The sequence below is a fragment of the Rhyacophila brunnea genome, unplaced genomic scaffold (genome assembly GCF_057557595.1).
Source record: "Rhyacophila brunnea isolate RB1 unplaced genomic scaffold, BYU_Rbru_1.0 scaffold_4, whole genome shotgun sequence".
In the NCBI taxonomy this organism is placed as follows: Eukaryota; Metazoa; Arthropoda; class Insecta; order Trichoptera; family Rhyacophilidae; genus Rhyacophila; species Rhyacophila brunnea.
The window spans coordinates 45,451,304-45,478,451 of NW_028233068.1; the positions used below are offsets into that span (position 1 = coordinate 45,451,304).

The 27,148-nt window shown below is 32.7% G+C and overlaps 2 protein-coding genes across 8 annotated transcripts in view; one reads left to right on the forward strand and one right to left on the reverse strand.

Annotated features, from left to right (window-relative positions):
- Nucleotides 1-5,221: 5,221 nt before the first annotated feature.
- On the reverse strand, nucleotides 5,222-16,840 carry HisCl1 (Histamine-gated chloride channel subunit 1). Of its 2 annotated transcripts, none has more exons than XM_085953615.1 (8): nucleotides 16,591-16,840; nucleotides 16,278-16,464; nucleotides 14,324-14,550; nucleotides 12,174-12,256; nucleotides 10,250-10,384; nucleotides 8,168-8,344; nucleotides 7,025-7,230; nucleotides 5,222-5,588 (listed from the first exon to the last, which is right to left on the reverse strand). In XM_085953615.1, the coding sequence occupies exons 2-8, from the start codon at nucleotides 16,278-16,280 to the stop codon at nucleotides 5,424-5,426; spliced, it is 996 nt and encodes a 331-aa protein (XP_085809741.1). In that variant the 5' UTR covers nucleotides 16,281-16,464; nucleotides 16,591-16,840; the 3' UTR covers nucleotides 5,222-5,423. The 2 variants fall into 2 exon arrangements, with proteins under 2 accessions (XP_085809741.1, XP_085809742.1); XM_085953616.1 differs by having other exon boundaries at nucleotides 16,645-16,807.
- A 5,330-nt stretch (nucleotides 16,841-22,170) lies between these two features.
- The window catches only part of LOC147067440 (latrophilin Cirl-like), a 447,605-nt gene continuing 442,627 nt past the window's right edge, over nucleotides 22,171-27,148 (forward strand). For all 6 annotated transcript variants that reach the window (XM_085953964.1, XM_085953968.1, XM_085953966.1 and 3 more), the window contains exon 1: nucleotides 22,171-22,698. The gene's annotated coding sequence lies outside the window, so the exon portion shown is untranslated. The remainder of the gene's footprint in view (nucleotides 22,699-27,148) is intronic.

Here is a 27,148-nt window from a genome sequence, read left to right on the forward strand (position 1 = left end):
CCTGTTATTGTTTGTGTTTCATTTAGCAAATTACCTATGTATCCTTACAAAATTATATGTACTGCTGTAGTTGGATTTTTTTAAATATATATTAATATTTTATTATTACTAGATCTAGGCTTGTATTTAAGTTGAATTTTTAAAACAGTGATATTTCAGTAGTATACAATCAAGATCTCAATAAAATCTCACAAAAAACATTAATGTGTTTTAATTTTATTTTACTAGGTATATCCTGCTTTAAAAGTAACCGATTGCGTCATCGAAATTAGCAGCGAATGTTTCGTTGCTAAATCGCACGCTAGGCGCAAGACGGTCGCGCAACTTTGCTCTTTCCCGTAAGCCGATAGGAGCGTCATAGGTCGAGCGATTCGAAACATTCGCGGCTGCGAATATTGTGCACCGGTGAGTGGCTACCTTTATCCACTTTCAGTCCATTTTCCGGAACGTGTGTTGGTACTTAATAAAAATATGTTGATACATAAAGAGTGACATGTTTTTTCAATCTTTCGATCGTTTTTACCACAGAACAGATGTTGTGTTCCACAAGTTCCACAGTTCCAACAAGCAAAATAACCAAACAGCTTTGTAGGTATTTATAATAAATGAAAGCTGAAACCATGTACTATTTTCCATATTGTTTGATTTACCCAAAAATCGTTTCGTCTTAGAAATAACAGTATTATTGCAAACCCCCATTATAATCTTAGGTACCTGGACAAATTCACAAGCTTTTAAATACAACTATCCCATTCGCACTGCGATATTTAAGAAAATTAATCATGACTTTACTTACAATATTATTTAGTTACTTTCATCCTGTAATGCCCCACCCCAGTGTTGGGGCATAAGGCAAGCACAATTTCGCCACTTCCTTCGGTCCATCGCCACGCCCGACAACTGCAACGCGTAGATCGTTTCTGAAGCACCGCTGCAGGGAGAGGGACATTTTGCTTCACCAGAAATAACGCTTTAATAATAAACATTTTAGACTTTAGTAAGAGTGACTCCTTTAGAATTTTAAAAGATCTGATTTCACACCACTGATCTTTTTTATCCATTCTTGAATAATACAGAAACTATTTAGTTAAGAAATGTTTATTTTAAAAAGAAAACTATTTGTCATGTGACATGTGTGTCCACCGACACACACTTTTATACATATTATAGAAATATATATTGAGATGACCAATTTTCAGTGAACCCATTTTAAATGTGACTGTGATTTTGCTATTGCATCACGTCATGCGTATGCATAATGTGCTATCTTCAGCGCCATAATAGAATAACCTTTATACTAATATGATTATATAGTACCTAGTCAGGTCATATTAGGACCGGAGAAGGTCAGTTTTCATAGACCTCACGATTTTAGAGGGATCAATTCTGTAATCAGTTCGTAATACATGTACTATCGATTAACGCATAGTGTAAATTATTAAGTTATTTTTTAAGTCTTTTTTGTGGGAGAAAGACAATTTTATGTGGCTACCTACTGAAAAGAGTTAATAACTGTTTACAATCAACAATAAGCCAAGACCGACAACTGACGAATTTGCAAATATTTTCGATTATTCCGAAATAATAAATACTTAATTAAATTAAATTAAATTAAATAATTAATAAATGATTATTTAAAAAAAAAATGCAAACAAACTTATTAGGTACAGAGTACAGTTATATATTATATTACATAGAGAATTTTAAAAAAATGTATAAAGAAACAATGTATCTACATAAGTAATATCAAATAGAAATTCTAATTCCATCAAGTACCGATAGTATTAATATTAATATCAAATAGCATAAACAAAAACTAGCATTGCACATTATATTCTCTGTCATAGTTTTGAATTTCAAATGTATGCCCCAAAAATGCTTGACATTTTTTTCTGAAAGTCCTGCTTTCACTACTAAGAATCAACAGTACTAAGGAATGGTTCTATAGACACAACACATAAAATTTACAATTCATGTATTCACTTGCACATAACCAGTACAATAATTTAAATGGACTATGTACCCACCTACCTTCGTCATTTATAAAAGTTTCAGCAGTTTTTGACGTCATGACATGAGACTCATTCTGCCTCTAAATGACCTACTCAATATCATGTCAATCATGATCATTGATTATGTTACTCCTCAACTTCCAGACATACCTACTCCTACTTTAAAAATTATAATAATGATGTCACATTTGACTTTTTAAGTAGCTACACACTCTGCGACTGTCAAAACTTGTAACATCAATGCATAGATATTATTCTTTCATTTAAAAGTTGAAAAACATTATCTATCACAAAAAGGTAATAAATATCTGACGGATAATCTTCAATTAGGTACATTGGTAATTAAATCACTATGTGTCCATCGCAATAATATGCAATGCAAAATGCATTAACGGCAAAAAAAGCCCTGAATCTTCTCCGTTAACAAAAAAATATGTGAATTAAATCTAAATCACAAGGAAATATGAAAAAATGGAAGAAAAGCTTAAAAAAACACACTCCACATTGGAAAAACTAAAAAGATGTTTGATTTTTGAGAAATTTTCATTGTTTTATTGTGCATAATTTTTGCATAGGGCCCCAATATTTACTTTAATTTAACTACTCCACCGTATCCATCGTAGAGAAAGATAACGTCATGATTTAAATAATACCTCACCATAGTAGAAATTGAGTATTGATTCCAAAGATGTTGAACATCTTCCAGATGGAGCCTTCTGTGGTTTTCCTGTCAAAATCGCTGAAGCAAGTTCTTGTCTGATGTGAGTGCCACTTTTTTAATATTAATTAAGCAATAAATAAAGCATAATTAACCTGTGTATTATGCAGCGATTACATTATGATCACGTCACGTGCTGTCGCATGCTGGTACGGCAACAAATTTTGTCTATGGTTTCGTCATTCCGCAGAATATTTTGAATGATCACTACCCTATAAATTCAATTATAGAAAGTAAGAACTCTAATTTATTAGTTTTTTGCATTATTATTCATTATTCATGGTAATTTCAATTAATTTTAACAGTTTCTATGCGTGCGTATGTTAAAATTACTTGCGATATTGCATCCATAGATAATATTTTGAACGGAACCCAACCGGCAGACCATAGATAATAAACCTAAACACCAGACATAGATAATAATTTAATAGAAAATTCATAGAGAAGAAAGAATAAAAAGAAAGAGTGTGCGTTTTGATGCGAGTCGAAAATGTGTGGACATGCAGAATATAATAAAAAACATTCATTGAGACATGCGGTTGCCGATGTAGTGTGGTACTCGTGAGGTGACCTCATTGTTGTTCTGGCGATTTCGGCAGATTTTGCTAAGTGACAATGTCCGTTTAAAGATTCAAAATGTACTACAGGATGGGGGGCATCAGCCTGATAACATTTTAAATACCAAGAAAAATGACATTACACACTTTTTTCCCATAGCGGGCAGCTAACTGTGACATCACATTACGTGATGATAATGTATTTGACGCATTATTGTTCGATATCAATACACAATCTACAAAAGTTCGATATCAATACTTTTCTTCCGCTACCAGTATCGATATGTTATAATAATATGATATAATAATATTATGTTATAAGCAAGGTGTATGAATGAGAATGCGGCTTTAAAATTGCTAGATACCATGGAAAGTAGAAAAGCAGGAATCAAAACATCTTTTGATTTTCAATATGGTTTTCAGTATGGTATATTTTTTTGGTTGGTTCAGTATGGTTATGGAGAGTGGCACCAATATGTCAATAACTTCAATAATAGTTGTTTTACTTGTATCATCTAATACCTATACATAGAATGAATTTTGTACATGTTTAACATTTTAGAGATAAAAGTTAATATTTTATTATGACATTTATTAGTAACTACTTTGAAGGTAAAATATCCTTGTATTGCTAAAAATCTTTAGAAGCCACTGGAGAACATCATCGTAAATAATATAATAATAGACAGCTATAATTCAATCAGTCAAAAACTGACCATCACCAATTCAGAAGAATTTAGGATGTTACATCTTACATTGACTGACTGACACTATTTGTAACCTTAAAATAAATACACGGAGTTTTCCATAATCGTTAAATACCTACAACTCATCCACTTTCATTCTTTGAAACAAGCAACATAACATCATATTGGAATAATTATATAACACTATGTCTACCAATCCCAAGCCTGAGATATGACATTTTGAAATATCAAATGATTTGTATTTTCCCTGCCCTTTTGAAAATACATTAATTTTGTTTATATGGTTTCTGTTTTTTTATTACTTTTGTAACTCTCTCTCATCCATCCTGTAAATAATAAGGCTCCATAAATGAAGTCACACGATTTTGGGTATTTTTTGCCCTTGTCAGAAATTATATCAGACCCCATTCCTCACACTAGGGCATGACATCGTCTATTAACGGACACAATGTTGCCATCTTTTTCTATGCTGATTATAGTACAAAGGCGTAAAAATTATAGTATATCTTAAAAATATATAGTACAGGAACATTTTTCTTCTTGAATCCTTTAAAATAATAGTATTTTGGTATATTTGGCGTAAAATTATAGTATTTTACATTTTTCGCAGAATTAAAATTATAGTATTGTACTATAATTATAGTACGGTTGGCATCACTGAACGAACACCTAAATTTAAAAAATGGAAATCGAATGATATGTCACTGAGATTATAATATTATGTGAATAGTTGCCACCTAAAAAATTTAAGTTAATTTTTTAAGTGCAGTATTTTTTGTAGTACAATTCTGTACATTTCTGTAGTGCAATACATTCTGGGATAGCTAGGTACCCAACATAAAAATGCCTAAATGCTAGACATAACGTCGCTGTAGGATTGGTTTCCCGAATTGACCAAATGTTCAGGAGACGAAAAACAAATTTCATAATCCTATATTTAAATACATGGAGATATTTAAATTGTTATTTTTACAGCATATGAATGATGTTTTCATTACCATTAAAAAGTAATTTAAAGAAAGGGATGGTTCTCGTCCAATTAGATACAAAAAAACATTCTGCATTAAGAGGTCGATTTCGACAAAAACGGATATTCGGGAAACCAATCCTATAGCGATGATAAGTATATTATAAACCCAGTATGAGAACAACTTAAGAATGATTATTCTTTTTTGCATCAATAAAACTTCAATATAAAGTATTTTTCTAGTTTTTTTATTATTTTTTAATAGCTGAACTAATAGTAAAAATTATACCTTTCAACAGGAATAATAATTATTACTGAAAAAGTAGAATAAATTAATGTATCGATTCACTCTATTTGCTAATTGTACCACTTATAATAAATAGTTCAAACTTAGAATTAATTTATAATAATAAATGAAATTGCGCAAAGTTGATACTACAAAATATTAATATGTCAATCATATTACAGGAATGTTGTCCAGTAAACTATGTTAAGAATGAAGAAGGAAAATGGAAAGAAGAATCTGGAAAAGCGATCGATGAATAGTGCGGTCTCACGGCCATGACAGAATGTATCATACTGCGGAGCACTTACGCTGGCTCTCACCTCTTCCTCTGGAAATACGCCCTGGAAATAGTTTAAAGCAAGCTATTATTTTAAAACCTAAATAATAAACAATCAATAATGCAGTTCAAACAAACAATTGCAAGGCTGCTACTTGTCTTCCCTTTGTATATTAAGTTTCCCTTTACATTTAAGTATTTGTGTTGACAGCGGCGATTTTATTTGACGTAGATGGTGCAATCAATTCATCAGATGCAATGCAAAAGTCACACAAGTTTCAAAATCTTAGAAAGACCAGCCATCTTCAGTAATAAATATTTTTAATTACAGGATGTGATTCTAGGAAAGATATACATTGATATCTTTACTTGATGCCTACCCTACGGTAGTGGGATTTGTAGCTTAAATTATGTTTTCAAAAAGTCCCAAAAATCACCACTGTGTTGAGTATCAAGCTATAAATTCTTCTGACTTAATTTTTATCATATTATTGCATTTCCTGGCATCAATGAAATTGCTTTTTAAAATTAATCAAATAATATTTATAATATCAGTGACAATACTAATCTTGTCTATATTATAATTATATTATCAGTAAATGTATTATATAAATGAAAAATCCCAAACTAGCTGAATATATTTTAATAATTTTAGGCAGACCACTATGAATATTGTTTACCGACAGTGACATCTGTATATCAGAAAAAGTAGACATAAAAAAGTAGTGTACATAACTTGACACAGTAATAATTAATGTATAATTTCCGACTACAACTATGACTAAGAACTAGGACCGGTTACTCAGTGTGGACTGCTGAGGATGAAACCTGCCAAGAATATATTTATTAAATCATTTGGATGAAGTATGTATTAGTAAAATTAATTTTGAATAGTCACATATCAACAAGAAATCAGTGATCACGCAATATTGTATAGCGGTTTTAATATTCATCATACAATCATTGTAATTGACAGTATATTCTACCTGTTGAGGTATACTTCCGTGTACTTAATGAATTCTGTATTTACTCTTTATATACTGTTTATTGATTTTTCATGTCATGTTGTGAAAGTTTTAAGTTCATTATAATATGTAAAATATTAAATTTGCATTTAATCTCATCACAGTATAAAAAGTATTGAATGATAATATGTCAAATATTAGCATATGGCGCCCTCACTCATCGGACAACTTGTACTGGTGGATTTATATTAGCAAGTGCAAGAGATCCGGACCCCAGTTAGGAATCAAGATAAGTACCTATTATTAGTACCTTAATTCAAACCACAAAAGCCGGTAGCCAATATTAACGACATTTTAAAAACGGTTCAGTTGCATGACTATTAGTTAATTTCATCGTAATTAGGTAGGGTGCAGGTGGCTAAATTGGTACAGCACATTGGCTGAAATTTTATGGATGCGGGTTCAAGTCCCGCCCAGCACCATATGTTATACAAGAGTTTTTGGGTTGTTTCCAAAATATATATATTTAACTTACTTTATATCCATCGAGATCCGATCGAATATCCTCATCAGAGTATCCTTTCATGGCTTTTGTAGCGACGGGCCCCATGTAATTGTTCACAACGGCAAATTCAAACAATGAAAGGAAGACAAACACAGAGCATGATGACATCCAAACGTCGATCGCTTTCACATATGAAACCGGGGGGAGAGATTGTTGTGACTGCGTGTTTTGGGTAGCTGAAATACATTATATTTTAAAAAAAAATGTATTTTAGACACTTTCTAGGTAATTCAATCAAATCATGTAATAATATAGTATTTTACTCAATGTCCATATTAATTAACATTGAATAGAACGGCACAGATAAAACATAAAAATCAAATTATCTTATCTTAAGGGAAAATCAACATTCCCGGGTCGCAGAGCAAATGAGCACCTTAGAATTAATACAGAATACAGGAGATTTACTTTAAAATGTATAGACACCCAAGATTCATAAAAAAATTTAATATATCTTGGGAAAATCATCATGAATGTGTAGTTTTTCTTTAGTGATTAAACACAATGATGCCCCGATTTTACATTTTTGAAAAGACTGACAAAAAAAGCTTAAATAAGGGAAAATGTTATATAATTGGGGATATTGAATTTAATTAAAAAATCATACAAATTTGTTTGCAGAATGTTCTTTTTCTTTTCAATTGACAATGTCTTTCTTTGCTGAGAGATTATTTGAATGGGTAAAAAAAACAACAACACAGAATAGGAAAACGTAAATTCTGGTCATGTAAAATCAGGGTTCTACCTTACAAACACAAATATGGCATAGTGCGTATAGCAAATCAATATAAGAAAGCAAGATACACTGATTTCACTAAAAAGTTTGGATTATGTTTGCAGTAGATTTCAGTCAATATCTTGGAATTTTAGTTTACTTTTAATTTAAACACATAAAAGAATTTACTTAATACTAAATTTAGAAGATTCACACACGTTACTATTATTTTATCACTTTACATAGGTAATACTTATTCACAGAATCCAAATGTAGGAATGAAAAAAATATTGCAAAAAAACTTTAAGTATGGTTTTCATTAAAATGTAAGAATTTAGAATTATTGGAATGGTTGTATGAGGGAGATACAATATTATGCAGGTCATTAGAATTTTTACCTAGCGTGAGAAGAGATGTAACTCCGAGGGTGACTCTGGCAGGAATGGCTTCAGGTTTAATCCAGAATGATATCCAAGACATTACAACAATCAGCGCTGAAGGAATGTAAGTATGAAACAAATGGTACCCGAGTCGACGTCGTAGGTTAAACACAACTGCAAGACATGTGAAGTTACCTAAATGAAATAAAATAAATATATGCATGAATTTTATAGCAAATATAAACTTAATTTTATAACTTCAAATTGACTGCACACATATATTATTAGCACCCTCTGCGATTCCTTTGAACTGTTACCAAATTTAGCCAGCATCATCATGTAACTCGGTGGCAAAGTGTACCTGTAAGATAAAGAAGTACCTAACTGAAAATGTCTAAGATGAGAATTTATTTTTAAAATATCGGTGAATATGTAAGATATTCATGTATTTTGCATGATGAAGTAGCACAAGGCACTTTTTCCAACCAATTAGCTGCATAAACAAAAATACTATCATATTTTTAATACGAGGGTGGGTCAATAATTCCTTAGAAAAAAGCATTAAAACAGTTTTTATTTTTGTATTTTTTTTTTATTTCTCAACATAATCTCCTTGGAGCTCAATACACTTGGTTAGACGTTTCTCAATTTTTTTTAAACCGTCAGAAAAATAAGTTTTCGGAAGGTCCTCAAAATAAGCATTTGTCCGATCGATGACTTCTTCATATGAAAAAAAACGTTGTCCACTTAGCCATTTTTTTAAGTTTGGGAAAAGGAAAAAGTCACTGGGGGCTAAATCTGGCGAATACGGTGGGTGGTCGACCAATTCAAACTTCAATTCTTCAATTTTAGCCATTGATCGTAAACATGTGTGAACACGGGCATTGTCCTGATGAAAGAGGATTTTTTTCCTGTTTAAATGAGGCCGTTTTTCTTCAATTTTGTTTTTTAGCTGGTCCAATAAAGATGCATAATAATCCCCTGTTATTGTTTTTCCTTTTTCCAAATAGTCAACGAAAATAATTCCACGTGCATCCCAAAATACAGTAGCCATAACCTTACCAGCTGATTTTACGGTTTTCGCCTTCTTTGGACATGGTTCGCCTTTCGCAATCCACTGCTTTGACTGTTCTTTCGTCTCGGGAGTATAGTGGTGTATCCATGTTTCATCTACAGTCACAAAGCGACGAAAAAATTCATCCGGATTGCGTTGCATGAGCGACAACAGGGCTTTAGAGGCCACCACCCTATTGCGTTTATTGTCGACTGTGAGCAAACGCGGCACCCATCTTGCAGAAATTTTTTTCATGCCCAATTTATCATGTAAAATAGAAATGACGCTACCTTTTGAGATCCCTGTAACCTCAATTATCTCACTCAACTTTAATCTTCGGTCACTTAACACCATATCGTGGATTTTATTGATCATTTCTGGTGTAGTCACCTCTACAGGACGTCCTGAGCGTGGTTCATCCTTTGTTGATGTACGACCACGTTTAAATTCATTTAACCAGTTATAAATAGTTGCAAGTGAAGGAGCAGATGTGCCGTGAACTAAATCCAACTCATTTTTTATTTCCTTTGCTGTTAACCCTTTTATATTAAAATGTTTAATAACAGCTCTAAACTCAATTTTCTCCATTTTTGTAAACAAGCAAATTTTTTTTTTAAATGTACGAGAAACACACAACAACCCGACCAATCTGATTGAAACTTCGCAGCATACTGAATCGGTAGTGCCGCTGCATGAAAACAAACCGCTTACAGTACTAGTCGCGCCACCTGTCGGCTTTTCTAAGGACTTATTGACCCACCCTCGTACATTACACTTGACATAACCTTTGTAAGTGAAAGAATTTGATTTTCTATTTTGTGTTTTAAGATTATCAAAAAATAATTGTTATTTTTCTCACGTTTCAATAAATTATGAATTTTCTTCTTTCTTTTGACCATGCCTGATCCTAATAGAATCATATGGGCCTCCACAGAGTGGATTTGAATTTTTGTACATTCATTTAATAATGAGTCTTCACCGACAATGTAAAATGTTATACTTTTGAATAAATCTCTAAATAAAGTGAAGTCATTAAGTTAACTTACCAGTCGAGTACTCAATGGTGCAATCTGTTGTATAATTATTAGAAATATCCAACTGCGGGAGTTCAATATCAGGGTTCACCACCAGAGGATCGGTCATGTTCCAGATGAATCTCAAGTCGTGAACGGTGTGCGATACTGAAAAACAATAACAAAAAAAGGATTTAATTCGAACAGCTCCAATATATTCAAAATCCTGAGTATAAAAATGGCCAACATAAGCTTTAAGTCAGTTTTTTAAATACCATGTTCTAATAGTATAAATAATAATTATAGTTAAACCCATTGACGTTAATTTGACACCGCTGTTAACCAAGTGATTCTGGACAGTCAATTCAGCATCTGTTTTATATTTTATTTTTAGATATTTCTTCCCCACAAATTTACATATATATTACAAAAGTGAAGTATAAATTGAAGTGTTTTAATACCTACATAAATTGTAAAAAAATATTGAAATTTCTTCTGTCGACCATGTCCGATCCTAACAGGATCATATGGGCCTCCACAGAGTGGAGGTTTGTATTAACAGATTTTGTTTTTAGGAGAAATGGATGTCAGCCACTTGTTCAACCTATTAGGTCCATACTCTGACACATACACAAATTGAAAAACAATATGTATACTTGCTAGACTCAGGATTCGAACCTTGGACCCACGACGCTATAGGCCGACACTTAAACCGCAGCAGTTTTAGTAAACCTTTGTCAAATTTAATAAAAAAAAAATATCTGGTTGTCGGTCAACTTTTTTTTTCAATGGAGTAATAAGATATAATTAGATTATTAATTAAGGCGAAGTCTTTACTGAGCCTTTTTTAAAGAGGCACCTAGCGGAAAAATATGAAGCTTGCAATTTTAGACGTTTTTTTGGTATTTTACAATTTTAACTGTATTAATGAATAAATATGTATCTGAAAACATTAAAAAGAAAAATATTTTTTATTTTAAGTCAACGATAAACTTACAATTGTAAAAAATGTAATAAAATGTGAATTTGTTGAATCGGACCGCACCCTATTATTACATATATTTTATGGTAATATTTATTACTAAAATTTAGTTTATTAAGATTTCTAAGCATCACCCAAGAGATTTTTGATAGTTTTAATATTTTTTTATATCTATTTTAAAAAACATCGATTTTTATAAAAAATATAAATGTGCATAACTTGAAATCCTTTTCCGATTCAACAAATTCACATTTTATTACATTTTTTAAAATTGTACGTTTATCTTTGACTTAAAATAAAAAATATTTTTCTTTTTAATGTTTTCAGATACATATTTATTCATTAATACAGTTGAAATTGTAAAATACCAAAAAAATATCTCAAATTGCAAGCTTCGTATTTTTCCGCTAGGTGTCTCTTTAAAAAAGGCTCAGTAAAGACTTTGCCTTAAATTGACAATATCCCTCTAAGGCGGACGAAACCAGTATTAAAGACCCAGGATTCGAACGTGGGACTCACGACATTATAAGCCAACGCTTAAGCCGCTCAGCCATCGTGGGCAATATATTATTACGTAGGTACTAATATATAACATAATTTTTAATAGCACCACAGAAACATTGAAAAATATTTACTCACAATAAGTTATACAAGTACAGTCACTGTATAAATAAATCGAAAGACAAACAGGGATTCGGTATATAGATATACTAATAGGTTACGTTGCAATGTATAGCTGAATAGCGGATACTTTGTGATTGACAGCGGTAATTTTTTTACAAACAATTTCTTCGTAATTAAATGTTGCCTCTAGCCGCCAGTTTCAAAACTACATTCGAGCATATTATTTTTGTCCACAGGTGTCACTATATATTATTAAGAATTATTTATTTAAATAGTATTAAACTATAATTTTATTTATTTAAACATGTATGCACCCAACGTCATATAAACATTAATTACTAAAACACTTACGACTTTCAATCATCATGGAACAGATTTGTGTATCGTGTGGGTACGATTCAAATTTCATTGCGCAAGACAGCACCAAAGTCAGCCTGTAATCATCATTACCATACAATTAACCATAACGGTATTCAGCCATATTTTTATTAAGATCGTGGACATTCCTGAAAGTATGCCACTATCTTCTATAACATAATATCATACTGTAAAACACTCAGATTAGCAGATTGCATTTATGTAGTATTGACTGGCTGACTTTAAACCATTTCAATTCATTTTAGGGATCGGTTTAGTCAGCCCATGCCAAACTACTACAGCTTGCTATGGATTTTTCTGTATTTCTGTGTTATATCTTATTATGCATTTATGAAAAATGTTATAGAAATACCAGAATTAAAAAAATGTATTATAATTGAGACATCTAATTACAAAACGCGATAGGTCCACAATTCAATATTTGCGGGAAACAACGTTTTTATGTTTCAAGCTTCAATTATTTGTTTTAACATGAGATTATTTTTTCCGTTGTATTCTATGTCGAAATTAGAACCAAATGGCAATTTATTTCAGCCGATAAACTCTTAAATGTAATAAATATAGGCAAAATAAAATTGGACGTAGCGCTACTTGTACCTCACTTTTTAATTTATTCCGCATAAGGCACATATTTCCGTGGCACTGTCATGAGTTTACCGAATGCTACAGCATGGGAGACTCCCTTTCCAATATTGAACGTTCCCTTAAACACGCGCGAAATCAACCATGCTTTAAATAACATGAAACACGGACTTTGCGCTTTTTGTAATAAATCGAAACTTAAAATATTTTTTTTCGTAAGGTTTTGTCGCGTTTTGGAATTTATAGATCAATACATATTGTGAAAAATTATACAAAGAATACATGCGTATTTTTTTCTCGATTTTGACCACATGTGGACTTATCGCTTTTTGGAATTAGACGCCTCAATTATAGAAATTAATTCTACATAGGTAATTACTTCTTTCCACGATGGCCAAGCAGCTATCGTGTCGGCATATAATGACATAGGTCCCAGGTTCGGGTCCTGGGTCTGGCAAATACACATATTGTTTTTCAATGTGTGTTTGGAGTCGTCAGAGTATGGATTTAATAGGTTGAGCAAGTGGCTAACATCCAAGAACAAAAATCTGTTAATACAAACCTCCACACTATGAAGGCTTATCTTTCTTTTCTTTTCTCTTTTAGGATCAGATATGGTCAAAAAAAAATCTTTTAGAAAGAAGTTGAATTAATTTGTATTGGTAGATGGAATGAGTCAGGGCGTGACCATGACAGGCAAAGATAGTGAGTAAAAAGTAATTAATGATGGTGATGCTGTTGGGACATACAAAGCATCATTCAATGTGCAGGTACTCGCAACAATATCATTCATATCGTCTACTAAGAAATTATATTTCATTGTACGGCCCACTCTTAGATTTAAATTATCAGTGCGCTCCTTCAGCCAAAAAAATTGTCACGGTCAAGCAAAACTAAATTTTAATAATAAATATGACCATAAAATATATGTAATAATAGGGTGCGGTCTGATTCAACAAATTCACATTTTATTACATTTTTTACAATTGTAAGTTTATCGTTGACTTAAAATAAAAAATATTTTTCTTTTTAATGTTTTCAGATACATATTTATTCATTAATACAGTTAAAATTGTAAAATACCAAAAAAATTACCTAATTACCATTAGGCTTCACCTTAATGCGTCAATTACATTGAGCTACTTTACGAGCTGTTTGTTGGCGAATTTACAATCTGCCTGTAAAGTCGCCCAGTGTAATCATTGAACAAGCTAACAAGCAGATTGTAAACAATCTACAGAGAAAAGTTGAAAGCCGGTCAAATTTACACGCTACACGCCGGCGTGTGGGCCTACTGCGTCTGCGCAGTAGAGCGTAGTAGCAACCTCCCAGTAAAAAAACGAACTACGCTCTGTCAAAATAGTCGCTGGCTTGTGGCTTCTTAGCGAATGGAAAGTTTTGTGTGTCATCATCACAATCGCAGTAGCTGAATCGCCCGCTTTTAAATTCGCCAACAAACAGCTCGTAAAGTAGCTCAATGTAATTGACGCTTAAGTAAATCCTATGCAAATATAGTAGATAACAGACACTTATTTACTTACTTAGACATGTATAAAAGTGTCTTGTCATGATATAGCCACAGATAATGATTTGGTATCGACATTTCATGGAATGTGACCTTTTTTGCATTTTTAAAAAAACAATCGGGCCGCCATATGCTGTTGAGCCAATCCACATCCAAAATACGGTATTCCTCGTTCATATTCTCTGGAAGTCTGAGACGTGGATCCCGCCATGATTGCGCTAGGAAAATGTCAGCCACATACGTCTACGAAAATATAAATCCATTAAAATATAACTGCATACTACAATTTACTATAGTTACTATATTTATAAATTATGCATGGTTTATGGTGAATCACTATTCAAATTTATTTATCTTTTACATATAAGCAAACATGAAAAATTAAATAAAATATTTAAACAAAAGACATGTTTTGAAAATTTTATTTAAGTACAATGAGTGAGCTGAATGATCATATTTTACAAAAACTCATAAAATAACATCCACCTAACATTAATATTCAAAATGATTTGATTGAACACAGTAATGTTCTTGCCCTCCTAATTGACATTACCAATGGCAGGTTAGTTCTGTACCATGGGAGAAGAGAACAATGGATGCTCATGATTTATAAGATGGTTATCAGGATCAATACTACAAAGAACGGCAGAGTTTTCATTTGCACCACGTATAAGGCGGAAAAAATATGTAGCTAAATAAAGAATTCTACCAAAATTTAGACAATATAATATATGCATATCTAAGAGAAATTTCTCCATATTTTTGTACCGTGTCGAGTCATGGACCCTGAGGGCAAAGGGAGCGGAAGGCAATTGATGCGTTCGAAATGTAGTGTTGGCGACAAATGCTTCATGTCCTTAAACAATACAAGATAAACCAGTCAATCATCCAGAGACTCCAGATAAAAGAACAGTTCTCGACATTATGTCTGTCATCCATTTTACTGTTTTAATTGGAATAACCTTTTATAACTCCCTTCATTAAAGTAGGGTTTTTCTTAGTGATCTTTTAATGCTCCTTCAGTAAATTCATAGTTTCCCAAGATATATGTGATGCGACACTCTCTGGTTGGAACCACATGTTTGTCAGATCCATACCTTCCAATTGAGGCTAAAAGAAATTCGGGTTCATCAAACGGATTGACATTAGGAATCGGTGCAGCACCAGCCTCATCTTGGAAGAAATACGATAAAATGATATCACCAGACCAAAGGTCGCACCAGACAGTCACTTTTCCAGAATACAATAGATACTCTTAGCAAGGCTGTCACATCTAAACTCGCCTCTTCTGCTGCACAGCCATAAATCAAACCTTCCAAGAACGTCGATTCAGTGTTGCATATGAAGACCGCACACATCTATCCAGCGACAGTCGCACGTAACCTTCGAAACGTATAGATATTTGGATGCGACGATCGGCAAGCCACTATGAGAATGACCAATTTGTAGGTGTTCTTATGCGTCCTAACGTCTTCGACTCGCAGCCCGAGAAACATGTAACTTGTCGATTGCAACAGTAGATATTTTTTCAAACTTAACAGTCGCATTCGACCAATCTGCGGAGCTCCATTTGGCAATGTGTGTTTTATGAATAACGATGATGTCACATCGACAACACATTGCAGGCGAGACGAGCTCTGATGTGAGAGCCGGCTTAGAGCTCTAGAGGATTTTCACTGGCCCAGATTTGTAAATTTTGCTTATTGACTGAGGCCATTTAGTCAAAAACAAGCCTCGTAAAATCACTATCAGGTGATAAATTTTAATTATTTCAGTACATTGTTGAACTGTATGCTGCATCAGCAAATAATGGCTAACACAAACAATAAACTCTCAGAAAATGACAATAAAAATATTTGATACATAACCTCAATCGACAGTGAAAGATATTATTCCCCTATTGAAAAATCCTAGTTCAATCTCTTCGGTTAATAGCGTTATTTATCTCTACGGTATGGTAGATATCTTACCATCGACTCTTCATTGATCGAGTCAAGCGACAGCACTGTCACGTGAAAATAAACAATGGTCGGCTGACCCAGCAACTTCGGTGCTCTATTTTTGTCATAGTATTTAGCCTTGATGGGTAAAATATCCCTCAAGGACAAGCTGCTCTCCGGAGGCTTTGTCTCCACTTCATGATATGATAAATTTGTCCTGAAAATGAACGGACATCACCTTTACACAAACTTTATTTAACAGTTCTATCGCTTTTGATAGAGAGTATATTATGCTAATAATAAACAAAAAACACAATTAAAAAACATTGATAAAAGCGAATACCTTAAACCAAAAACGCTTCGCAATCACTTAGCAACTGAATAATATTTGTCTTACGTTTACATAAATTCCGTGTTCCACAATCGTATTAATCAACTGTCCTGCATTATTAAATGTGGTTAAATTCGGAATAAAGACATTCATATTTCAATAATATTATCGTAATGTACGTAAGTAGTCACTCAAAATCCGTGAAGTTTCGTTTGACGTTTATTGTGTCAAAGTCAAACTTACGCGCCTCCTTATTATCTATGGAAGGTATTATAGATGTAACACTCTCAATTTTATCGCTTAGGAATACTTGCTACAACAATTCATTTATTTTAATTGTCAATAATAAAATATAATATAACTAATAATTGCAACAAACTAAATATACACTAATTGCAAAATTCTAATCTCTAAACTAAACAAGTTATCACAACCCGCGAAAACAATAATTATTGAGAAACCTAAATAATCTCTCTCAATTAGCTACAAAAATACATTTATTAATAATTTATGTAATATTATACAATATAATATTATTATCGTAAAAGTATAATTGTCGTCTTACAACTACATTGATTTTAATCATAAAATAATTTAAATTATTGGTTGAACGTACACTACGGGCTGACTAAGTAGGATATAAAAAGGATGGAGGTTGTTAATGAAGCCATATGAAAACCAATGCATCATTCAGCTTTAACTAATAAATATTAAAATAATTATTACAGTTCTTCGCTTTAATCTAGATAGCTGGCACCAATATGGTTTAGCGATTAAAAACATGCATTAAAAGGTTCTTTAAGATACTATTTAATGTATTATCCAAATATTTTTTTACTCACATGAACGACATTAATTCTTCACACATTACATTAACCGACAATAACAACACTAATTTGTACACTGTCTTTAAAAGCATTGCAAAAGATTTCTCTCGATTAAGTTAGAGCTGGCGGATAAATTAATGTACATTAATTATTATTAGTTTCGTTCTATCAACGCGTATATACTTTATACTATCTTATAATATCATAAATTAAACACAATAATCCTAAGACTAGGCAAACACCACCGCATACACCATGTCGTTAAAAATAGTAAAGTTTTCTTTTTCTTCTGACCGGTACACGGTACATCTATTTGACATTTTCCCAAACATAATAAATTAAATGTATAAATGTTATTCCAATGCTGTTAGCGTCGTCATTATATTGATCAAATTATTACGAAAACGACAGTAATTTGAAATTAAATTCTTATTAAATAATTGCACTATTTTTGTATACCTACTGTATTAGCGTAGCCATGTATTAAATTATATTATTATTTATTGTTATAACGTTATTACGACATATTATATAGGTAGAACACAATATTATTATTATTATTATTTATATGAGTGAATAAACATTGTTACTGAATTCTGGAACACGATGAAAGGGCAAATTTTAATAATAACATACTATTCACAATATGTTACTAAATTTGTATCGGATTATACCGATTAAAACAACGTTCCGCATAATTATTTTAAGAATGGCTGATTTTATTGCTATTGCTTACATCGCAACTGAAAGTGGTCACACTTTGAGTGCCTAATTGAATTAGGATATTATAATGCGAAGGTTTTCTATTGTAGACGTTAGATGTATTATGTCACAATTATACTGACCCCGATAAACAAATACATACCTATTAAAGTGATTTTAAAAATGATAATATGAAGGTATACATATTTTCAAAATGCTCACATTATTAATAAGTAGACACCACTAAACTTATCAAAATATATTTCGAACTTTGTGAAATTTGGAGTTTTACGGCGAATTACCTTGTAAATTGATTGTATTTATATTCATTTTGTAATCAATTTAATGCATGTATCATTTTTAATTTTCTCACTAGGTATGTTTATGATGATTATGCAATCACGGTACCTAGTTTTTCAATATATTGTTGTCTAAATTGATCAAGTTGAAAGTAGTTACTCACAATGCGTTCTAAAAAGATAAATAATTTTATTTTCATTATTTTGTAAGTATATTTTTCTCTATTATTTTTTTTAAATTCAGCTCTGCGATGTCAGCAAGTCAGGCCCATCCCTAATGACTCCTCGGTAGCCCCCTTCGCTGCAATTAAAAAAAACATGAAAATTTTAAAAAAAGTATAGGCTTCAATGATTTCTTTGAATAAGTACGTATAATATTAATTAAGTATTTTGTACAGATTCTAACACATAAATTGTGAAATGGAGTATGAAAACAAAACGCACAGTTTGCGGAATGGCGAAAATTAGCTTACCTAGCGATTATACCTAACGATATAAAAAACGTTTTATTTTAAATATGTATGAAATATAATATTTATTACGAAATGGCTTTGCTAAAATAAATACATACTTACTTAAACTTTTGTGAATTCTTATTTACACTAATATTATTATTGCTTTATTTTTATTTTTATTCTATTAGTAACCTTTAATTCTTTTTTTTATATTTAACAAAAAAGTGTTTTTTTCGCCGCCCTTCCATTTGGGCACCTTCGTGCGTGAAAAGGACGGGCCTGATAAAGACCATTAATTTAATAAAAAGATAAATATTTTTTTACTTCTACCCACATGGTAGGTACATTAAAAATAATATAATCTTTACGCAAATAATAGGTACGACAATTAAAACGAAATTGTAAATTTCAAATAAATACAATATTATATTATTTCATTACGTAGGTAGGTAGCCAGTTTACGACATTATTTTGCTCGGTTATCTATTGTACCCAAAGAGAGGGGAGGAGTCCAATCTCTTTGATTGTACCTAATCACCGTACTCTTTTACATATTATTGTATAATTTTAACTTTATATAGTTTTATATGGTAGCAATAAAAACCCATTAATCTATTAATATGAATTTAACACGTCGTGTAGGTATATTGTCGCATAAATATACAATATAGATATAGAATACGTCATTAAAAGTAGGTATTATACCTTTGTATAATGAATGTTCCTACCTTACGTAATATCATTTTACAGTGTTATTTTTTGTTGTTATTTATTGTGCATAATATACCAAATAATAACAGTTATACACATAACATTAATTATATGTCAATACAACCAATCAATCAGTCAACCAATCGAACGTGTGACCCATTATAAATATTTAGGTACATGGGTCAATGAGAAATGGGACCAGTCTCACGAAATAGAAACTAGAATTGAGATCGCAAGGAGCGCCTTCTCAAAATGAGACGCCTCCTTAGCAATCGAGATCTTAACCTAGGTCTGAGACTGCGTATGGTACGTTGTTATGTGCTCTCAATTCTTTTCTATGGTATGGAAGTATGGACGCTAAACCAAGAGATGTCACGGAGACTTGAAGCTTTCGAGATGTGGCTGTATAGACGCATCCTCAAAATTCCTTGGACTGACCGGGTGACAAATGTTGAAGCTCTCAATCGAATGGGGAAGGACCGAGAAGTTCTACGTAGAATCAAAACCAGGAAACTACAATACCTCGGCCACATTATGAGAGGACAAAAATACAGCATTCCCCAACTTCTCATTCAAGGAAAGATCAATGGGAAGCGTAGCAGAGGACGGCGCCGCATTTCGTGGCTTAAGAACCTCCGTGGTTGGTACGAGTGCAGCTCCACCGAACTGTTCCGGGTAACAGACGACAAATATAAGATCGCCTTGATGGTGGCCGACCTCCGCTAGGGGATGGCACAATAAGAAGAACACAGATTCAAAAAACAGGCGGGGCTATACGTTCAGTCTGGACTCTGGATTGTAGTGACGTCCCGTGGGGGTAGGCAGATTGAGCGTCACTTGTGGGAGCGGCAGTTACCCGAAGGGCGGCAGAATCATCGGGGAGAATATTTTGGTATAAATAGAAATATCTACTTAATAATAAAGAGCAGTTAATACTGAAAATATCTTTCCTTTTAAAATAATCAGCTCACTGGTTGGAAACAAATGTATCAATTTACATAAAAGGTCTAACAGGACTATAATTTTTTGTCGGGTTCGCGATGTCTAGTTTACTTTCGTTATCTGTCAACACCTTTGGTGACGAGAAACGACACCAGCACGAATGATAAATAATTTTGTATGAAAATTGGGGCGGCATTATGGCGCTGCCCAGCGGCGACATTTTTTCTAGGGACGTCACTGCTGGATTGTAATGTGCAGCAATCTGTGATTGATGTGGACTGACAGAAAACTGTGTGAAATTACAAATTCAGTCAAGTTGAGCCTTAATAAAGCCTGAACACCATCCATCTATATATAAGCGTGACAGCACGTGACGAGTGGCTTTATATAAGGGCCATTAGCAATCATGCTGAAAATAAAGAAAGCAAATTTTCACATTTAAAATTAAAGTAGACGTAAATATAGGTATCACACATTGTAAAGTATATAATATAAAAAGGTAGGTAGGTACGCAGTATTCTCGTGTTTCTTTAGATTCTGACCTTATTTATGTGGCGATTTATTTGCTTTGAGGAAGCTTTTGGCTCAAACACATTACCATCACGTCACGTGCAATCACGCGCGCTCGGGCTACTGGAAATAAGTGTGCAATGTCGTTTTTATTAGTATTTAAAATGTTATTAGACTGAATGATGTTCCCATCCCAAAGAAAGAACTTCTCGAGTCAGGACTTTCCATTACCTATTAAATTTATAGAGATATAAAACATTATAACTTTACTGCAGAATGACGAAACCATAGACTAAATTCGTCAGTGTGACAGCACGTGAGCACACGCGACGTGATGTTCAATCTACTGAACGTGATAAACAGTGTCAATCCACATACTTATAAATGGTTGCTCAATCGTGGATTAAACGTCTATGGAGTATCTTAAACATTGTTATAACTTCTATACAATGAGTAAATAAATAAAATGGTCGCTAATAAAAATTTAAAAACTATTATAATTCAAAATGTTTGGATGGTATGATAAATAATAAGACGGTATAAAATACCTATACTACGGTATAATTCAACAATATAATAATAAAATGTACCTATAGGTACCTACCTAGTGTTTTTAAAATTTTCTTGTAAATATTATAATGTAAATAGGTAAGTAGGTAATTATAATATTATATAGTGCTATCAACTGGCTATTACATAATATTATAAAGGGCAATAATTGGAGGGCATAATACTATTATGAATTTTATTATTTTTAGGTACTTAGTACCTAGGTATACCTACCTACCTACAAACCTAGTTATAAATTAATTATTATCAGCTATATTCTATGACGTACCTACCTACCTATACGATATATTCTATAAAACCTCTTTAGTATGAACATCGTCAACTAATATTCAAAACTTTCTGAAAATGATATGATACTCATGCTCATGCGAAGTAATAAATAAATTAACCGAAACAATATAGTATTAATTTTAGAGTTATTGAAAGATTGCAATTTAATGGAGAACAACGAATATTTTTTTATTATTCTTAGTCCATAGACAAACATCATCGGAATCTAGAATGTTTCACGAATTGGCCACGCCGAATGAGCGCTCCACCAAACTGTAAAAATAAACTGTGTGTCGTTTAGTCGCTTAGTCGGTGAGATCCCAATCTGCGGTCCGCTCTCGTCGGTCGTCTCGTGTGAGGGAGCAACCACCTACTTTCTTTGGACCACGGAAGGTCAATACCTGCATACCTTTTAACACCTATGCATTTTTCCGACGTGAAGACTTCGTATACTGTAAACTATTGCTAAATTACGACCGTGTTTAAATAATTAAAGCACAATATCATTTTAATTCTTTGGAGACCGCCGGTATTTGTTTTAATCGATAATTTACAACTTACATTCAATTCAGTTGATGTCGGCGATGGTGATTTTATGAAGTAAAAGTTATTTGTGCCAAACATGGAGTATTGTCTCGCAGATTCTAGCTGCAGACGAGGTAGTGATCTGATAATGAAATACCGTAATTTCCCATGTTTTATGTTGTGATATTTGTGAGGTGATCAATACGAAAGCCGTGAACAACTGTATGGCTAGTAGTGTACCTTCTGTATTGTGTATAAACAAAATGGCGTGTATTCTAAGAGATGTGTCTCCCCGCTTAGGATAACATGGTACGTACAATATCTCAATTAAATCTAATTGATTTGCGTGTCCACTCATCGACGCTTCTATGTTACACCGTCGTTGAGAAATTTTAATTCATCCAGTGTCCATTTTCTTTTATGACAATCGCCTTTGTTATGTCTGGACCCTAATGTCACCACCGTACAACTTTCACATGTTTTGGTTCGTAAATTATCTGTCTAATAATAACATTACTCTTAGATAATGTGGGTAAGACTGTCAGTATATTCTATTCGTTATAGTCATTATACATTAGTCGATGTCATTTAATTACGTGCAGAAAACTATCGTCAACAAACTAAAAGTGACTGATAACTTGACGTACTGTCACCAGTACAATATAACCACAATAATTGAACGTTGTATTATGTTTTATATGTAAATCACATCCATTTACTATGTATATATTAAAACATTGAATTATTTTTGTATCGGATTAAATGAAATAGTTCATTAGCTACACAGTGAACATCTTTCTTGATGGTGTGTGTCTTCTACATGTTTAGTGGTGTAGCACGCAGTGGAATGCAGTAAGATGACAATTATCTTTCTTTTGCGCCTTGTATAGGTGGCGTCATGCACACAACTCGAATTTTTATAACTTTGTAGCTTTAAATTCAATAAATATACTACCGGTTTAACATAGTATTTAATATAAACGTAATAACATATTTTTATCTTGAATACCTTGACAATTAGGTATATTTTATACGTCCACACTGTATTTGCCATTCTATTTTTAAAATGTTCCCCGGCTATTTGTTATACAGCATTCGTGCAGTCAAAAGTGTTCTTATTCCAATTTAATTAAGTATAGACTTAATTATATTATCATTTTTCTTCATTTAGGTAGGTTTCATATAATTGACGTACCTACATAGGTGTCAAACGTAACGTTGTAAATCCTACTTTCAACCGGTGAATATTATGATGTTTTATTGTCAATTTTATCTTATCACACGTGCTACAACTGTCAAATTTAATATGTAGGTACCTACATGGAAAACATAATGTCAAATGTACCTACGTATCAGCTGTCGTGCCTTATAAATATTGCTTATCTTTTTCACCGCGACGTTGTATTTCTTAGATTATGAATGGATTACACATTTTAGTTTATTTAATTGAATACTTACTATATTTTCCCAGGAACTAATATAATAATATACATATTTGACATTAATAATTGATTCTGTTATTCCCGACGATTTTAGATAGGTATCTTAAATTAATCGAGCATTATAACTATCTATTCGATGTCATTTATTTAACTGGTGTCTTTAACAGCAGGATATTATATCGTGCATGTTTTTTGCATTGTGGACTGGATAGGTGCATATTGGGAATGACACTACGAGATATAAGTAAGTAGGTACCTACGAATTATCGATATAGATCCCATCTTATCGTGCCATCGCCCGGCTAGGTCGGCGATCTTTGCTCTATCATCTGCCAACAGTTCGGTTGAGTTGCACCCGTAACGATCATTGAGGGTTTTAAGCCACAAATTGCGATGTCGCCTTCTGCTACGTCTACCATTGGTCTTTTCTTTAATAATAGGCTGTGGAATGAGGTACTCATAATGTGGCCGATGTACTGTAGTTTTCTGGTTTTGATACTACGCCGAACTTCTCGGTCCATTTCCATTCGTTTCAGAACATTTGTAAAAATAATCCTGCTTGAAGACGAATCATTGTTAAGACGAATACCTGGATTCAGTATCTCACACCTGTGTCATACCTATTATCTAGACAGCCTTTTAATGTTCACATGTTCCACTCAAGTAGCGGGCATCAGTAAAGATGACTAAGTTAAAAATGGTAAATAATCATTTTAAGTGGCATCATGCATTGAAACATGTGTTCTAGAAAATGATACCACACCTGCGAATCATCCATGGTGCCACTTTAGAACGATTCCAGTAGGTATAGAAGCGTAGACAGAGCTTGGGGACACTTCAAGCGATGTATTGAGGGCTGATGATAAGTACCTATAGGTATACCTACGTGATATTCCAGTATTATTTTTTTCTTCATAACTACATTCCGGTGACTTAAATAGGTAGGTACCTACTTATAATCTGAATAAATGCGGATTATTTTGTAGCAATACAAATTAAAATTAAGTCACTACAATTTTGTTTCTAATAATAATTCCATGGGCAGAAGTCGTAGATGTGCTTTGGAAATTCAATATGCCGGACACCGGGAATAATGTTGTTTCACACTCCAACGACTCTAGAATTGAATAACGCCTTGCTTTGAAATCTGTCAAAATATACCTATCTAGGGTGAATCATATAGCTATTGGCCGGTTAAGGATTTTTTTGACTTTGGCTGGTTATAACTTTCTTGATATTTAACATTTTTGAAGTTTCAGAATGGAATTGTACTGATCAATGCTTTGCGTTTTCATTTTGTTTAATACATACTTCATTCCTTCGACAATTTTTTGATTATTACGTTTTATCTAGATGGAGAGCAAAATACAGTAATTGGCCACTTTTTTATAGCTATTGGCCCCCCCCTTTCTATAGTTATTGGCCACTTCAAATCTGATCAAAATGTGTGCATAAAAGTGCTAACACAACCTTTGATTATTAGCAATTCAGAGTAAATAAAGAAAACCATGAGAATTTTATAGAACAAATATATTAAATTGAAAAAAACATAGACGAAATATGAAAAAATACAAAAAAAATATATGGTCAGTAATTAATAAGAGAATCTAGTTTTTAGTAATCTCTATTACGAAACAAGTTAAGCATCTCTTTTATATCCATCAAGTTAGAATCTTCTGATAGATTCTCTCTGGTCGATATGTCCATATCATAGCAGATACAACAATTGGTACCACATAACACAAGTGTCTAATTCTGGGGCATGTTCTTTAGGATGTATTAAAATATTGCCACAATTGATAGAAAACGTTTGAAATTTTGGAGCTTTTTTCACCGCCTATTTGGTGTTTACCATTCTCAAATTGTTGTATTCTCTCTTCACCAACAACCTCTTTGAAAAAATCAAAGGGTATAGTTTTGACTTCATTTATATATCAATGTTAGAATTTTGGTTAGCTAAAATTCGTTTTGCTAATCATTTTGTATAATCAACAGCGTTTGCATTGAAAGGAAAGAGGGCACATGCCTGAAACCATTAATTAGATATTCCGGCTTAATTTTATTAACAACTTGTTCGAAACAAAATTGTTTTTGGAGACCACTCATGGACAGCCTTCTTCCACATTTTCTTCACCGGTCCAAAAACTGATACATCTGCTACTTAGTTGAAGTATTCTCGTTGCATTACGATATAATGCAATTACGTCGATTTGCAATGTGTTACATAATATTACACTTAGTTCGTACGTCATATGCGTTTTGTGTACATCGACGAATAAAATTACTGGAATCTGGAACTGGAAATCGAGTGTCGCCATATTTTGCTGATAATGTAAATAATACAAAAAAATGCGTTCTTTTGTCTTTCCTTTACCAATTGCATACACGTGAACTTGCTTCACTCGTTCTTTTGACTATTTGCATGACATTTTAAAACAAGATTTCAACCAACTTATCCCTGGCTTATTATTGTTAAAAGGGTTCGGTCATGGATTTTTCATTAAAAAAGTTGCACTCTATTCACAATATCGTCTTCTTTCTGGGAAATCCTTTGTTTCCCTGGTCGCATATATTATTATCCATTCTGCAAGATCACATTCTTCTTCTTTTTTGGTTAATTATGGATGGGGTCCATATTCAGGTCGACTTGTAGGATTTTTCATTTTGAATCGCAAAGTAGCTCGAGGAATGCAATATTTTTTCGCGGTAGCTCTCACAGATATATTATCTTTAATTTCTTCATGAGCTTTATCTAACTGCTGGCTACTATATAGGGTTTTTTTGACATCATGTACAATCTGCAAAAAAAATACAGTAGTTGGCATATGACGAACATAGTAATTGGCCACCCGGCTAATAACTGTTCATTGGTGTCACAATTATACGAAAAAAATATGGACTAGCTAATTTTCATAGCTCTATCAGAATATGTAAAAAAAATCGAATTTATTTTTATTTTTCTAAAACACAGTTATTGGCATAATTGGCCAACTACTGTAAAACACGCTTTTTCAGATACAGTTATTAGCCACCCTTGAAAAGTGACATTAATTGCTGCAAATGTCAAAAAACATTAGATCCATGGTTTCCATGCAATGCAGGTCAATAGAATATCTTGTAAAAAACACACATATATGCCGGGATATAGAGTTTTTTAGGTATTTCAAAAGCAGCTTACCTTAAGGATTTCTTAAGAAATGACACACAAATTCACAGACTTTTAGGTTTGACAGCCAAGAAGACACTAGCACCTTCTGGTGGTAACTTCTGAAATATGGCATACTAAGAAGAGGACGGGGGAGTTATACATGGCGACA